This window comes from Paroedura picta, chromosome 3 (genome assembly GCF_049243985.1).
Source record: "Paroedura picta isolate Pp20150507F chromosome 3, Ppicta_v3.0, whole genome shotgun sequence".
Classification (NCBI taxonomy): Eukaryota; Metazoa; Chordata; class Lepidosauria; order Squamata; family Gekkonidae; genus Paroedura; species Paroedura picta.
The window spans coordinates 146,936,485-146,949,945 of NC_135371.1; the positions used below are offsets into that span (position 1 = coordinate 146,936,485).

The 13,461-nt window shown below is 43.7% G+C and overlaps 1 protein-coding gene and 1 non-coding gene across 2 annotated transcripts in view; both read left to right on the forward strand.

Annotated features, from left to right (window-relative positions):
* The window catches only part of ESYT1 (extended synaptotagmin 1), a 55,555-nt gene that overhangs the window by 20,998 nt on the left and 21,096 nt on the right, over positions 1 to 13,461 (forward strand). Inside the window, exons 2-14 of the mRNA XM_077328517.1 lie at positions 3,137 to 3,178; positions 3,489 to 3,623; positions 4,630 to 4,703; positions 5,984 to 6,056; positions 7,076 to 7,165; positions 9,001 to 9,056; positions 9,689 to 9,812; positions 9,936 to 10,112; positions 10,324 to 10,406; positions 10,953 to 11,001; positions 11,366 to 11,455; positions 12,498 to 12,590; positions 13,340 to 13,411. Of these exons, the coding sequence (XP_077184632.1) occupies positions 3,137 to 3,178; positions 3,489 to 3,623; positions 4,630 to 4,703; positions 5,984 to 6,056; positions 7,076 to 7,165; positions 9,001 to 9,056; positions 9,689 to 9,812; positions 9,936 to 10,112; positions 10,324 to 10,406; positions 10,953 to 11,001; positions 11,366 to 11,455; positions 12,498 to 12,590; positions 13,340 to 13,411 (1,158 nt within the window). The remainder of the gene's footprint in view (positions 1 to 3,136; positions 3,179 to 3,488; positions 3,624 to 4,629; positions 4,704 to 5,983; positions 6,057 to 7,075; positions 7,166 to 9,000; positions 9,057 to 9,688; positions 9,813 to 9,935; positions 10,113 to 10,323; positions 10,407 to 10,952; positions 11,002 to 11,365; positions 11,456 to 12,497; positions 12,591 to 13,339; positions 13,412 to 13,461) is intronic.
* LOC143834568 (U1 spliceosomal RNA) lies at positions 2,692 to 2,860 on the forward strand. Its single transcript, XR_013229837.1, has one exon. It is a non-coding gene; the product is annotated as a U1 spliceosomal RNA (small nuclear RNA).

Below are 13,461 nucleotides of genomic sequence, written 5' to 3' on the forward strand. Positions count from 1 at the left end.
GAGCCTGAGAGTGTGAGGCTAGCCCGAGGTTACCTAGTGAGCTGCCATAGCAAAAGGAGGATAACAAATCTACATCTCTCAGATCTGACACTGTAATCTACTGCATCACACTGGTTCCTGATATGTGTCCAACTCTTACTCTTATTTTCATCTTCCCGTTCTTCCTGAGAGCTTAGGATTCTTCCTTCTCCCTTACCTGCACAACAAGCACTGTGAGATACCTTAAGGTGAGAAGAAATAATTGGTCCAAGGGCACCCAGTGAGCTTTATGGCCAAGTGGGGGATCTGTCGTGTTCCTGTCACTTCTAACTTCCGGGGGGGGGGGGGGGGTGAGGCATAGAAGGTGAGTAGATTTCAGATGTTGTGCTCAGATTAGTCTCTCCTTATCTGGTTCTTTTTGAAAAAGTCCAAAATGAAAATCAGTTGCATATAGGAAACAACATAGAACTCTTGCCTGTAGTTTATCTCTTATGACATCTCATGCAAATATACACAGCCTGGTCCTTCAGGAGGCTGCAATGGTATGTATATTTCCAGCTCATATGCAGTGAGTTGTGTACGTAGAATACATGTTGTGTATGTATAGTGATTGTATGCAGCAATCAATACATGGGATTTTCAGAGTTTCCTGTGCATTTCTATTTTCTGAGCACAGTTGTGTGCAGTGTTCTTTTTCTCTTCCACATGTCTACATCTTGGAGGGCCCATATCCAGCTGGGGCTGAGGCAGCTGCATTGGTTGCCAGTTGTAGCCTGGATCAGGTTCAAGGTTCTGGTATTAACCTTTAGGGCCATATGTGGTCTGGGTACTACATATCTGCAGGACTGCCTGCCTCCTTATATCCCCCATAGAGCTCTTCACTATGCAGGTGCAAATCTGTTGGAGATCCCTGGCCATAGGGAGGTATGCCTGGCCTCAACCAGGGCCAGGGCCTTTTCAGTTCTGGCCCTGACCTGGTAGAATCAGTTTCTGGGAGAGCTGAGGGCTCTGACAGAATTTTCTCCATTTCACAGGGCCTGTAAGATAGAGCTTTATCACCAGGTGTCATGAACCCCAGTTCATGCCCCCTCCCTTAGTGTGGTCTTCCCGAGGCCAAGCATCATAAAACTATGAATCCTTTCCTGATTCCTAGCCTCTGCATTCCACTGAAGTTCCCACTATCTCTCTGATTCCAACGACCTTGCTAGGCTGGCCGAGACTAAACAAAAATGTAACTGTTAGGTTCAAAGCGGAGCCATCAGGCTTGGCTGGGAAACTTTGCACCTCTTGGTATCTCTTGCTCTCCCGTCTAAACCTTACCCCCCCCCTCCCCTACGGGGTCACCTCTATAAGAATCACTTAATGTCTATTGTGCCTTTGTATCTTCCAAGACCTTTGCTCAATGGGTCTTTGTGCGCATCTGTATTTTGTACTGTCTGTTTAATAAGCTACTCTTTGGATTTTCACCTGCCTTGAAATCCTGGATGTTCCTTTATCACGGACTTTACTAACAAGGCTTGGCCTGACCCCTGACACTAGGTCTTTGATTGAGCCCAGGGCGGGTAAGATCTTGACCCCTCCCTATGCTAGCCAGGTGATCTGTCCACCGTGGGGCACGTGCTCACTGAGGCAAAGGTGTGAAGTCTGTGAGTGAGGATGAGGGGGGATTTTTAGTGGGGTTTTATTGTTGTGGGGTTATTATGGGAGAGCATTATTACTCACCATGAGCCATTTTGTGGGAGTGGTGGGTTAAAAATTGAAATATAAATAAATAATAATAATAATTCTAAAAACATATGAACATGTGTGTGCACCCAAGCATATACACTGCACCCTTTGAGCTAGTCCTGGAACAGTATTGGTATGCTGTTAAAAACGGCCTAGAATATTAGAAGGGATCAGCTGATTTTCTCAAGTCGACAGTCAGACGCACACCCTGTGAAAACATCCTGTCTTGTCCCTCCTCGCACCCTTTCTATTCTGAGCAAGTCGATTGAGAAAGCAGAGAAAACAGCTGCACTGAGCAGCTGATGCAGTGGTGGGCAATGACTAATCGCCATGGTGAATTCCTGAGATCCAGGCCCCAGGATTGTGCTCCCCTTTCTGCTTGGCCAATGTTCAGCTTTATCTTCTCCTGATCACACTGTGGCTTATTTGTGGCTCCCAAGGTCCCAGGTGTTTTGTAACAAGACAGCTTACCAAACTAACACTGCCTGTTTGCACTTCTGACATCTTTTTATTTTATGAGACTGAAAGAGGGACTGAGACGCTGATGTCACCAAGGGATAATCTTGTCTGTTAAGCTTGAGTTGGGTTAATGACTGATAGGGGGAAGGGGCTAAGCAAGTATTGTTCAAAAATCCAGCACTGGGAAGATGGCAGACTCATCACCCAGCTCATAACTGTTGCTTTCTTTAGAAGATGGATTTCAGGATGATTCCTCCTGATCCAAATTTTCCCAATTTTTTTCCCTATCATATTTGTACGCTGACCTTTCTCCAAAGACAGCATGCAAGAGGTTGCGCCCATTGTGGCGCCCATTGTGGCAGATCAGGTGGAGAGATGGTGATTTGGGGAGGGGGGATCACCTGGTGAGGTTTGTGACTGAAATGACATTTGACCCTCAGCCTGTTCACATCCATCTTCAACGACATTTTCCTATTAAAATGGCAGTTGTCTGGGGTACACACAGCCTTGACTTTAACTTAAAACTTACTTACCTGGCAGGGGAGACACCTTGATCACGAAGGAGGTTTTTCCAGGGTGAGGCTCATCTATTGCACTGCAGGTGTGCTGACCCCTGCGATTTCCCCAAATGCGGGAAACTCGACTGCATAATTTGTGGTAGTGGGGTTTACTTAAAACTTGCTGGGTGACCTTGGGCTGCCAGTCACACTCTCTTGGCTTAACCTACTTCACAAGGCTATTGTGAGGATGAAATAGAAGAGAGGGGAATGATGTGAGCAACTGTGGCTCCTCATTGTGGAGAAAGGCAAGGTATGGACAAAGTAAATAATAAAATAATAACCAAACTTCCTAGCTGAATAACCTCACAAGGATGGTGGAGAATCTCTTGCTTCTATACTGGGAATTTCCATTGTGTCGAAGAGCCCATGGGACCGTGCTGAAGCTAATCCATATTTCTTCTTCTTTCTAGGTCACTTTCCATGATGTTGAGAAAGTTGAATGGCTCAACAAGGTGAGAAGCAGAGACTGTTATTTTTCTCCTGTCCATGATGACAATGAATCTGTGGTAGAAAGTGCAATCAGGTCACAGCTGGCTTAATTTCGATCTAGGATTTCACAGCAAGAGACGTTCAGAGGTGATTTGCCATTGCCTGCCTCTACGTCAGGGCCTTGATATTCCTTGAAGGTCTCCCATCCAAATGCCAGCCAGGGCCAACCTTGCTTAGCTTCTGAGATCTGACAAAATCAGGCTGGCCTGAGCTATCCAGGTCTGGGCTGGTACTGAGTCTAACATTATCTTTTCTCTGCTGCCCCCATGATAGATTCTGGCCCAGGCATGGCCCTTCTTTGGTCAGTACATGGAGAAACTGCTAGTGGAGAACATCACGCCAAGCATCCGGGCCTCCAACAGCCATTTGCAGACCTTCACCTTCAGCAAAGTTGACATGGGAGCGAAGGTAATAGCTAAGAGAGGAATATAGATCCAGAGGGGTGTCGTGGCAAGAGTGATGGATAAGGATCTGAGAGATTTAGACTTGAATTCCCACTGAGACATGGAAATTCAGTAGTTGACCTTGGGCCTGTCACATGCTCTCATACTAACTCTACTTCTCAGGATTGTTGTGAGGTGAAAAAATCAGAATGGGGAATGTTATAAGCCTCTGTTGGTTCACATTGTAAGAAAACCGAGTATAAATATCTAAATACAGAAATAAATATTTGTTTGGGGAGAAGCCCAGTGTACCAGCACACAAAACCAATCACACTGCCTTCCTCTAAGTCGTCACAAGTACATAAAGCTCTGTCAGATATCAGTTCTTCAAGGTATTGTCCCTTCTCTGATGTTGGCATCCACAAATTAAAAATAAATTAACATAGAAGAGAAAGGAAATACGATTCCCAAAGAACAAAGTACCCTAATAATGAAGAATTTGCCACAACTTGTGAGAATTTCAGAGCTGAACTTATTTGTTATTAGATATACATGATATGACAATTGAGTAAAATGACAATAATAACCACCTTCTGGAATGAAAAAGCAGGAAATGAAATTTTGGCTGTTATTCCTGTAACAAGGCATCACTTTGACTTGAGGAACATGAAATGTTTTTGTGGGCCGGCACAGCTACTATGTCTATTTTGGGAAATGCCAAATTTAGCCATCAAAGAGAAGGATTCTTATTGGAGAACTTTCAAAGTTTTTTTTTTAATGGTGTTCTATAGTTATATAGTAATTAGTGTTTAAATAAACATTCTCATAAGCAGCTACAGGGGGGTGGAGACCTGGAAACTGCATTGAAAACTGCACTGCACTTATCACTGTGTCTTTGAGCAAAGCTTTGAGTTTTATGCACAGTTACTGAAGTGATTGTTTCAAGGCACTGAGGAAAACTTCATTGAGGGGAATGGAGCAGCAAAGGATGCTTCCCATTTTTTCAGTGATGATGTCTCCTTTGTTCCTAGCCATTCAAAATCCTCGGAGTCAAGGTTCACACTGGCATGAACAAGAAGCAGATCTTGCTGGACCTAAATGTCAGGTGAGCATAAGGCTTTGGTGCCCTGCTATGTTGGTTCCGTTGAAAAGTGTAGATCCAGTGGGAACTGATTTCGGTCTGCTGGCTGTCAGTTTAATTAGCTATATTTAAGCATTTTGGATGTGTTCAGGATACTCTTCTGTGGGAAAATGCATGTCCTGAGGACTGCTTCTGTCCTGAAAGGAATTGGATCATGATCCAGTGGATAAGAGATAACAATAGGAAAGCCTGGAAAGAAAAACAGACTAATTTGGGCTTTTTTTTCTTCTTTCCAGTATACCCCGTGGAAAATTTGGGGGGAGTGCTGGGAAACCATGTTTACAAAATCCCTGAAATGCTTTTTAAGAGGAAGTATTTCTCGCTCAAATTTGTAACATGAAATTTTTTATGTAAGGCAGTCCACAGATAATAAATTCCAGCTATACTATAAATATATGTAACATGCTGGCAACATTATAATGTGTTTGATAATAAGGAGTTCAGTGTTTTCAGAGCTATAAAGGATATTGAGATATGGGTCTGTCCAAATAATAACTTGTTTTCTCATATCAACTGTTATTTTGTTCTGCACCTTAGATAGCAAAACCTAAGATATGTATGCTAACAGGTTACAGCTGTCTCTCACACACTGGCCATATTTGCAGTATTGCTTGTAGAAAACTAAGGCTGAAATCCTTAAAATACTTTCCTGAATGAAATGGGACTTACATCTGAATAAACCTACTTTCTATATTCATTCCTAAACAGAGTTGTACCCTTCCAAGATCATTGACTTCTGTGAATTTAGGGGATTGTTTAGGATTATACTGTTAGACTTCTAAATTCCATAAATCGTTTTATATGAAAGTATAAAGCATTTTATATTGTTAAAACAATAAAGCAACTTTAGATTTGATAGAAACTTTAGATTTCTTGACCATGTCAGATTGCCATGTGGAGGATAGGGGGTTCTAGTTTGGTGTAGTGGTTTGGTGTAGTGGTTAGGAGTGCTGACTTCTAATCTGGCATGCCAGGTTCGATTCTGCACTCCCCCACATGCAGCCATCTGGGTGACCTTGGGCTCGCCACGGCGCTGATAAAACTGTTCTGACCGAGCAGTGATATCAGGGCTCTCTCAGCCTCACCCACCTCACAGGGTGTCTGTTGTGGGGAGAGGAATGGGAAGGCGACTGTAAGCTGCTTTGAGCCTCCTTCGGGTAGGGAAAAGCGGCATATAAGAACCAACTCTTCTTCTTCTTCTTCTTGGAGGTTCATTCATATTGCTCTCTTTCTCTGTATTACAGCTATGTTGGTGATGTTCAGATTGATGTGGAAGTGAAGAAGTATTTCTGTAAAGCTGGAGTGAAGGGCATGCAGGTAAGATGTACCAGAGCTGATAAAAGGGTTGCCAGTCAGGAGCATTTAGGGAGCAGAGACTGGAGAAAATGATAGCACAACATCAGTTACACTCTAGAAATTCCCTCAATTGCTAGTAAAAACATGGAGATTAAGGGAATTCCTAGAGCATTGTGGATTCAATAACATCGTATCCCTCCCGACTCATTTTTGCTTCTGCTTCTTCTGCTCCACTGAGCAAGAATGGGGGATAAAATGTGAGAGTGGGAGATTGTCTACCACTGTGGACACTGAGAAGGGTATTCCAATTTAGTTGACTGAGTTTAGATTGGCCAATCCAGAGTGTGTGTTTTCTAGGAAGTGCGTTTCTAGAGAGTGCCTTCTAGCATTAGACTGTCACCCCAAGCTCTCAGCAGTTCCCCCTTGTTCTATCCTGTGGCTTTCTCTGAAATGGCATTGATTCCCTGCCCACACCTAATACTTCAGCCTTCCACAAGGCCAGGTTCACCCATCCAAACAAAGTTCCTTATTTCCATTTTAAAGGCTCAGTGGCCTCAGGAAGCAGATAAAGATCATCCCACCCATCTCTGAGGAATGTGCTAGTGTTTATTCCTCTCAAAATAATATATAGAGGCAAATTCCCCTCCCCAATTCCTGAATTAAAGTCTAATCCTAGAGCTGTGCTGTACACAATGTAAAATCATGCCTTTCACTGCTTCTCAAAAGAAGTGACACTGCCCAGTGAGATATTACAAGATATTACTTGGAGCAGATTCTGTTGACACTTTTATTGAGAGCCAGGGTTGCAATGTCATCTGGGAGACCCAGGTTCAAATCTACACATGTCATGGAAACTCACTGGGTGATCTGGGGCCAATCATGTACTCTCAGTCTAATCTACATCGTTGGGTTATTGTGACCTCTTTGGGTCCCCATGAGGGAGAAAGGTGGGATATATCTTCTGTCTTCCATCCAGAAAGCACTAGAATTAAAATAATGTTGACTGGGAGCTGAGGTTCCATCTTCTCCTTTTATTCCAGCTGCATGGCATGCTCCGTGTCATCCTAGAGCCTCTCGTTGGTGATGTCCCAATTATAGGGGCAATCACTATTTTCTTCATTCGTCGGCCAGTAAGTATTCCTCCAGCCCACATTCCTTATGGCTTCTCTAAGTTTAGGAATGGATCTCTCATCCTTTCTGTCCCTGGCCCACGGTGCCATTTTTATATTACTTTCCCCTATGTGCGAACTGAATCTGTTGATTTACATTGCTTCCTGTTTTCCTGATGTACAGATTTGCTATCAAATGTATGCACTTTGCAACATTATTTATGTGTCAGTAAATCAGCATTATTTATCTATCTACCTTTCTAGCTAGCTAGCTAGCTAGCTAGCTAGCTATTTATTTATTGAATTTCTGTACCGCCCTCCCATAAGGCTCAGGGCAGTTTACGTAAAATGTCATGGGTTTACATTGAAATATAGTGATAGTATAACAGTGGTTCCATAATTAAACTTAACAGATTATAACAAAACACTATAACAGATTCACAATTCTGAACTTTTACCATGAACCTGTAGGAGGTCAGCATGGCTCAGATCATGCAGGAGAGTGTTTGTGGGATCGACAGATGTTGTTGAGTCAACCAGCCTCAACCAAGGAGGTCCCTTTTACAAGCCCTTTGGACTTGTGGTAGTTCAGGACGGGCCCTGATCTCTTTGGGGAGCTCAATCCACCAGGTGCGGGCCAGGACAGAGAAGGTTCTGGCACCGGTTGAGATCTGGCATGCTTCTTTGGGGCCAGGGATCACCAGCCAGTTGGCAGTGCATAGGGCTCTTTGGGGGGTATAGGCAGAGAGACAGTCTCTCTGGTAGACTGGGCCCAGACCGCATATGGCCTTGAAGGTGATTACCAAAACCTTTAGCCTATTCCGGAATTCAATTAGGAGCTGGCAGAGTTGACTCACCAGGGAGGGAAACACATATCACAAATTTTGATGGCCTTCCTGTGGATATTTTTATCCATGGGTGAGGACTAGTCATCACTATTAAATATATATCACTCTTAAATATATGGATATAGATAAGTACAGAATGCTTATAAACAACATGGAAATTGCATATAAGCCAGACATAATACAAGCTAATCTAGAAAACCAGTAGTGGATATGAACATAACTCATAGAAAAAGACCATTCCTTTGTTCTAGACTCTCATTATGACTAGCAAGTCTATCAAGTTATACTTTATTGTTTATTGTTTAATGTCTGTCCCAGCTCAACCACTCACATACCTCATGAATCCCATCTTTATTTTTGTGTGGCTTCTCTGTGTTGGTATCTTACGAAGCCTGAGAATCGAGTTTAGTCTGTCAGACAGAGTGCCGTGGGACACATTGTCCCAGCCAAGCTCCATCCTTCCCCATCCCTTGTGGTGTAGGATCCACACATGCTACTGTTGCAATTATTCACACTTGGGAGGCAAATAATTGCCATCATTCTGTTCTATCCCTGATTATTTGGTAGAATAACTACAATGCAAGGCTTGCAAAAGACAGGGCCAATCTAAAGGAAGTCTGGCTGCATGAGAATAGAATGCGGGGAGGAAGTTGTGGCTGCCTGGTTGAGAACTTGCTCTTATAAGCGTGGGTTATAAGGGCCTCAGTTTGCCTAGTCGTAGGTTTGGAGGAATGCTAAAGCCTATCTAGGCCCACACCCTACATGGCAAGATCACCCCATACCTTTCTGCCCCTCAGCCCCACGCATGGTATGTCTCAAGCAGCGTCAGAAAACAGAATGCAAAGCTGTGTGCATTTTTTTCCCTTGGCTGCAAGGCCTTCAAGTAACTCTGAGAGTTCTCAAGACAAACTGGCATGAGTTTGTTGTCCAGATATGATCACATCACATCTCCTCGACCTATTTGGTATTTCTGAGACTAGTTCTGAAACGCACCCGCTTCTTTCTTAGACTCTAGACATCAACTGGACTGGATTTACTAACCTCTTGGACATCCCTGGGCTGAGGTATGTCGTTTGCCTTGTAGTGGCTTCAGATTTGGGGTTTTTACACAAGCAGGGGAAGAAAATGTATGGAGATAGTTATCTTGCTTTCTTTATCCATTCAAATGGGCAGAAAGGTGGGATAGAAATGAAGTAGGTAAGTAAATAAACAAATGATTGCTGCAGCAAGAAGAGTAGGACTGTGGTCCAAGACAAGTCAGGGGTGCAGAGCCTTTGATACCTTCAAAATTGCTGCCAAAATGCAGAACTGAATTTGTTTAGAGGGAACTTTGTGGAGTATAGAGGCATTATTAGACAGCCGACACTGCATAGTGGTGAAAAGTGTCAGACTAGAATCTTGGAGACTCAAGTTCAAATCCCCACTCTGCCACGGAAGCTAGCTGAGTGATCTTGAGCCAGACACCATCTCTCAGCCTAACCTACCTCACAGGGTTGTTGTAAGAATAAAACAGAGGAGGGAACAATGATGTTGTAAGCTGCTTCTCATCCACTGGGGAGAGAATGTGTGGTTGAAGCAGGAAGCTTCCTGGAACGATATTTCTATGCAGGAGCGCAAAAGGCACTGAGGAAAATTGTAGGGGGCATTATGGCAGAGATGGAGGCACTCCGTTAAAATAGAAAGCTTTCTTCTGCAGCTCATTTTCTGACACAATGATCATGGACTCCATTGCCTCTTTCTTGGTTCTGCCCAACCGGTTGCTCATCCCATTGATCCCTGACCTGCACGAAGCAGCCGAGCTCCGCTCTCCAGTGCCCAGGGTAAGGCAAACTCTGGTGTGAAGTGTGTGTGTGTGTGTGTGTGGGGGTGTGCACACATGTGCACAAAGGCTTCTGGATTATTATTTTTAACGGCCTGTACCTGATTCATTTTCTCTGCTCTAGGGTGTTGTCCGTGTGTACCTGGTTGAGGCTAAAGACCTGCAGTCCAAGGATAAATACATCAAGGGGATGATTGAGGGCAAGTCAGATCCATATGCTGTTGTCCGTGTGGGTACCCAGGTCTTTACCAGCAAAGTCATTGATGAAGATCTCAACCCCACGTGGAATGAGATGTATGAGGTAAAAAGCCATCCCCTTCCCCAAGGCAGCAACCTGAGTACAAATGTCTAAGAGGATCTTGACCTCCATTCTGTCTTTTTCTTATGACTTAGCATTCTTCTCTTCATATAACACTACAGTCATTCCTTTCGTTTTGCTGCTTAAAGAGGGCCACTCCAGCCTGCCCTGTAGGTGTTGCATGCCCTGACCTCCCACCTCACTATCCCCACAGTTCATTGTACACGAGGTACCTGGGCAGGAACTGGAGGTGGAGCTCTTCGACAAGGACCCTGACCAGGATGACTTCTTGGGCAGGTGAGAGACTAGATTCTGTTTCCAGCCCTGGCAGGAGAGTAAGGCCTATTTGAGACTGGGTACCAGACCTTGGTTGTTTTTCTTCTGAAGTGGAAAAGATTTTTGGAACTAACAAGTGAGATGGGGTAATGAAGGCCCCAGTTTGGAAGTCAATGACTTTGTCTTCAGCTCTGGAAATATTATTTAGACTTATTTGGCTGTCCCTCCTTAGTTAACCCCTCAGGGAGGGTAACTGCAATAAAAATGCATGTATAAATATAAAACATTGGGTGTTAATTTTAAACATTCTTAATCTGAAAACCTTGAGTGCTCTGGATCTGACATCTTGGGTCAGAGCCATTCTGGTATCAATTTTGTGTCCAGATTTCAGGATGGGAGGGGAGGGGGGAAAGGAGGAAGGGAGGGCCTTGGAGAGGTGATATCTTCTTGGAGAGATACTATCTGATGGGACCTTTGTGAATGGTGATCACTTAATTGCAGCATCTTTGGTGTTACTGTTTGAAACATACAGGACAGTGGATGAACCACTATTCATTCCTTTCCCAGGATGAAGCTGGATCTTGGAGAGGTATACAGGGCCCACATGCTAGAAGAGGTGAGCATGATGATGTTCTTTGAGATAAGCAGCAGGTTGGCATTAGAGTTTGATTTTGTTGGCTGTAAGGATGTGGGCTTGTAATATGTGTGAAACAATGCAGACTGGAAAGGGATGGTTGATTGAAGGTGTCTGATTGTCCTTGAGGCCCTTGACCTCCATCTCTTCTATTGAGAGCAATGGTATGATTAAATTGAATTGGTGGTGGGAGTGTGAAGGGCAGAGAAGCTGTATCTCATGGTAGCAGAGAATAGAGATGGGCAATAGTATTAGAAGGCAATCCCATTGACTGTCAATGTGAAGGGCCCTTGGATTTGTTGACTGAACTCTCTGCTCCACTCCGATTCATTTGCCTTCTTGACAGTGGTTCCCCTTGCAAGATGGTGGCCGGGCCCGTGTGCATCTGCGCCTGGAGTGGCTCACACTTATGTCAGATTCCTCCAAGCTTGATCAGGTAAGAATAAGATGGATATAATTTGGGATGGAGAAGTAATGTGGTTCAGGAATACCTCAAGTTGACTTTGTTGGATCCTTAAATGAATGTAAAAAGCTACATTATATTGTGTCGTATCACTGGTCCTTCCAGAATAAGATTGTCTTGTATCCAGCCATTCACACAAAGAAGGTACATGGAGGCTCCCCCCCCCCAATTCTTCATCTGAAACCCCTTCTGACCCCTGGATAAACTGTTCTTTGGGTCCCAGGACAAGGGCAGAGGAAATGGCGGCTGTGGGAATTGGAGGGACTGATGGAGGAAATTGCTGCCCCTCTTCAGCAGAGCTTCACTTGCAGAAGACGGAGGAAGAGCAGTTTCAGCCCCTTGTCCCGGCTCACTCTATAGCCCCCCGACACGTATGACTGCTCATTGATTGATCCAGATGTCAGAAGGAGATGCAGGATTGGAAAGGAATGTGAGAAAACTCAGAGACTGAATGGTTGGATACAGCCTGTGGTCTGCTTTGCCTGGCAATGGCTGTTCAAGGTGTCAAGCAGGGGTCTGTATCTGCCCTCTTCCAGAAGATGCTTTCTAGGTAGGGGTGGCAAGTACTTTTGAGTGAGTGTAGCATTCTCCTCAGTCCTTCCTGTAAGATGCTTCCTTAAATGCAAAGTTGCTCAAGGAAGGGCATTATGGGAGGACTGGATGCTGTGTGGACTTGAGACCAGGGATGGCAGATTCAGTATCTGAACTGTACAGTGATTAAAACAGAGGGTGAGGTGTCCTGGTTGTGTTCCAGTGAGGATAATAGACTTTAGTGGGAGACTGGGCTGGGAGACATTAATTTGGGGAGCTAACTGAGGAAGCCTCAGTATTAAAGCTGTGCCTCCAATCTGGTCTGAGTTCAGATAAGTTGAAAAGAGATATGGGAAGAAGACATTTACAAGTATGGCATGATGAAATCTATGCTTGATCCTACAGGGTGACTAATTAGGTACTTTAGGAGGAAAAGTTCAGAGCTGACTAAATGTTACCTTTCCTTCTTGCTTGTTGTTTTAAGGTTCTTCAGAGGAACAGAACTATCTCCTCCAAGCCAGAGCCTCCATCAGCTGCCATCTTGGTTGTCTATCTGGACAAGGCACAAGAGCTCCCAGTGAGTAGTCAAAAACCCCTTGGTATGGAATTTCTGATGTAACTAGTCCGGTCACCATCTAGACAGGACTGGTTGGATTCTTGGATATGCATTTAAATTTCTTCTAACCACAAATCCTTAGGGGTATTTAAAAACAGAATTAAATTTAATGTGTTGTTAAAAACAGAAATATCATAAAGAGTCAAATTCAGTAAAGAAAAAAATATTTAAAATGGCCTTTCCCTCTTATAAAAATGATAATATTATTAAAGTAAATAATCTTCTGTCCGTTTCCTGTAGTATCCTCATAGAGATTTTGAAACACATTTGGCTGGACACTTTTCCACCTGATATCTTCTAAGTCCCTTTTCTCTTCCTTCCTGTACGTACTGACTTGTGTGGCTCTTGTCTTCATGGATTTCACAATACTCGGTACAGAATGTTTGGTGATCAAAGAGGGTCACTTCCACCCTAATTCAATAGTAGAAATAATGACGTGACGCAGCCCTTTATTTGAACTTAATTGATGAAACGGTTAGAAGCCAAGAGGTTAATCAACTACATGGTCATTAGCCGATGACTCTCTAGACCAGCCTTTCTCAACTTTTTTACCATTGAGAAACCCCTGAAACATTCTTTAGACTTCAAGAGGCCCTGGAAGTTGTGCAGTCATGCATAATATGGTTGTATATTTATCTATAGTGCCCTGCCTTGTTTAATGCTTATTCCTGAATGAGCCCTTGGTTCATTGTTTCTTGATTGTTCCACAGTTGAAGAAGTCCAGCAAGGAGCCTAATCCTATAGTACAACTCTCTATCCAAGATGTCACTCGTGAGAGCAGGGTAAGGGATAGCATGTATTTTTTTTCATTCTGCCTTTTCACAAAAGTTTG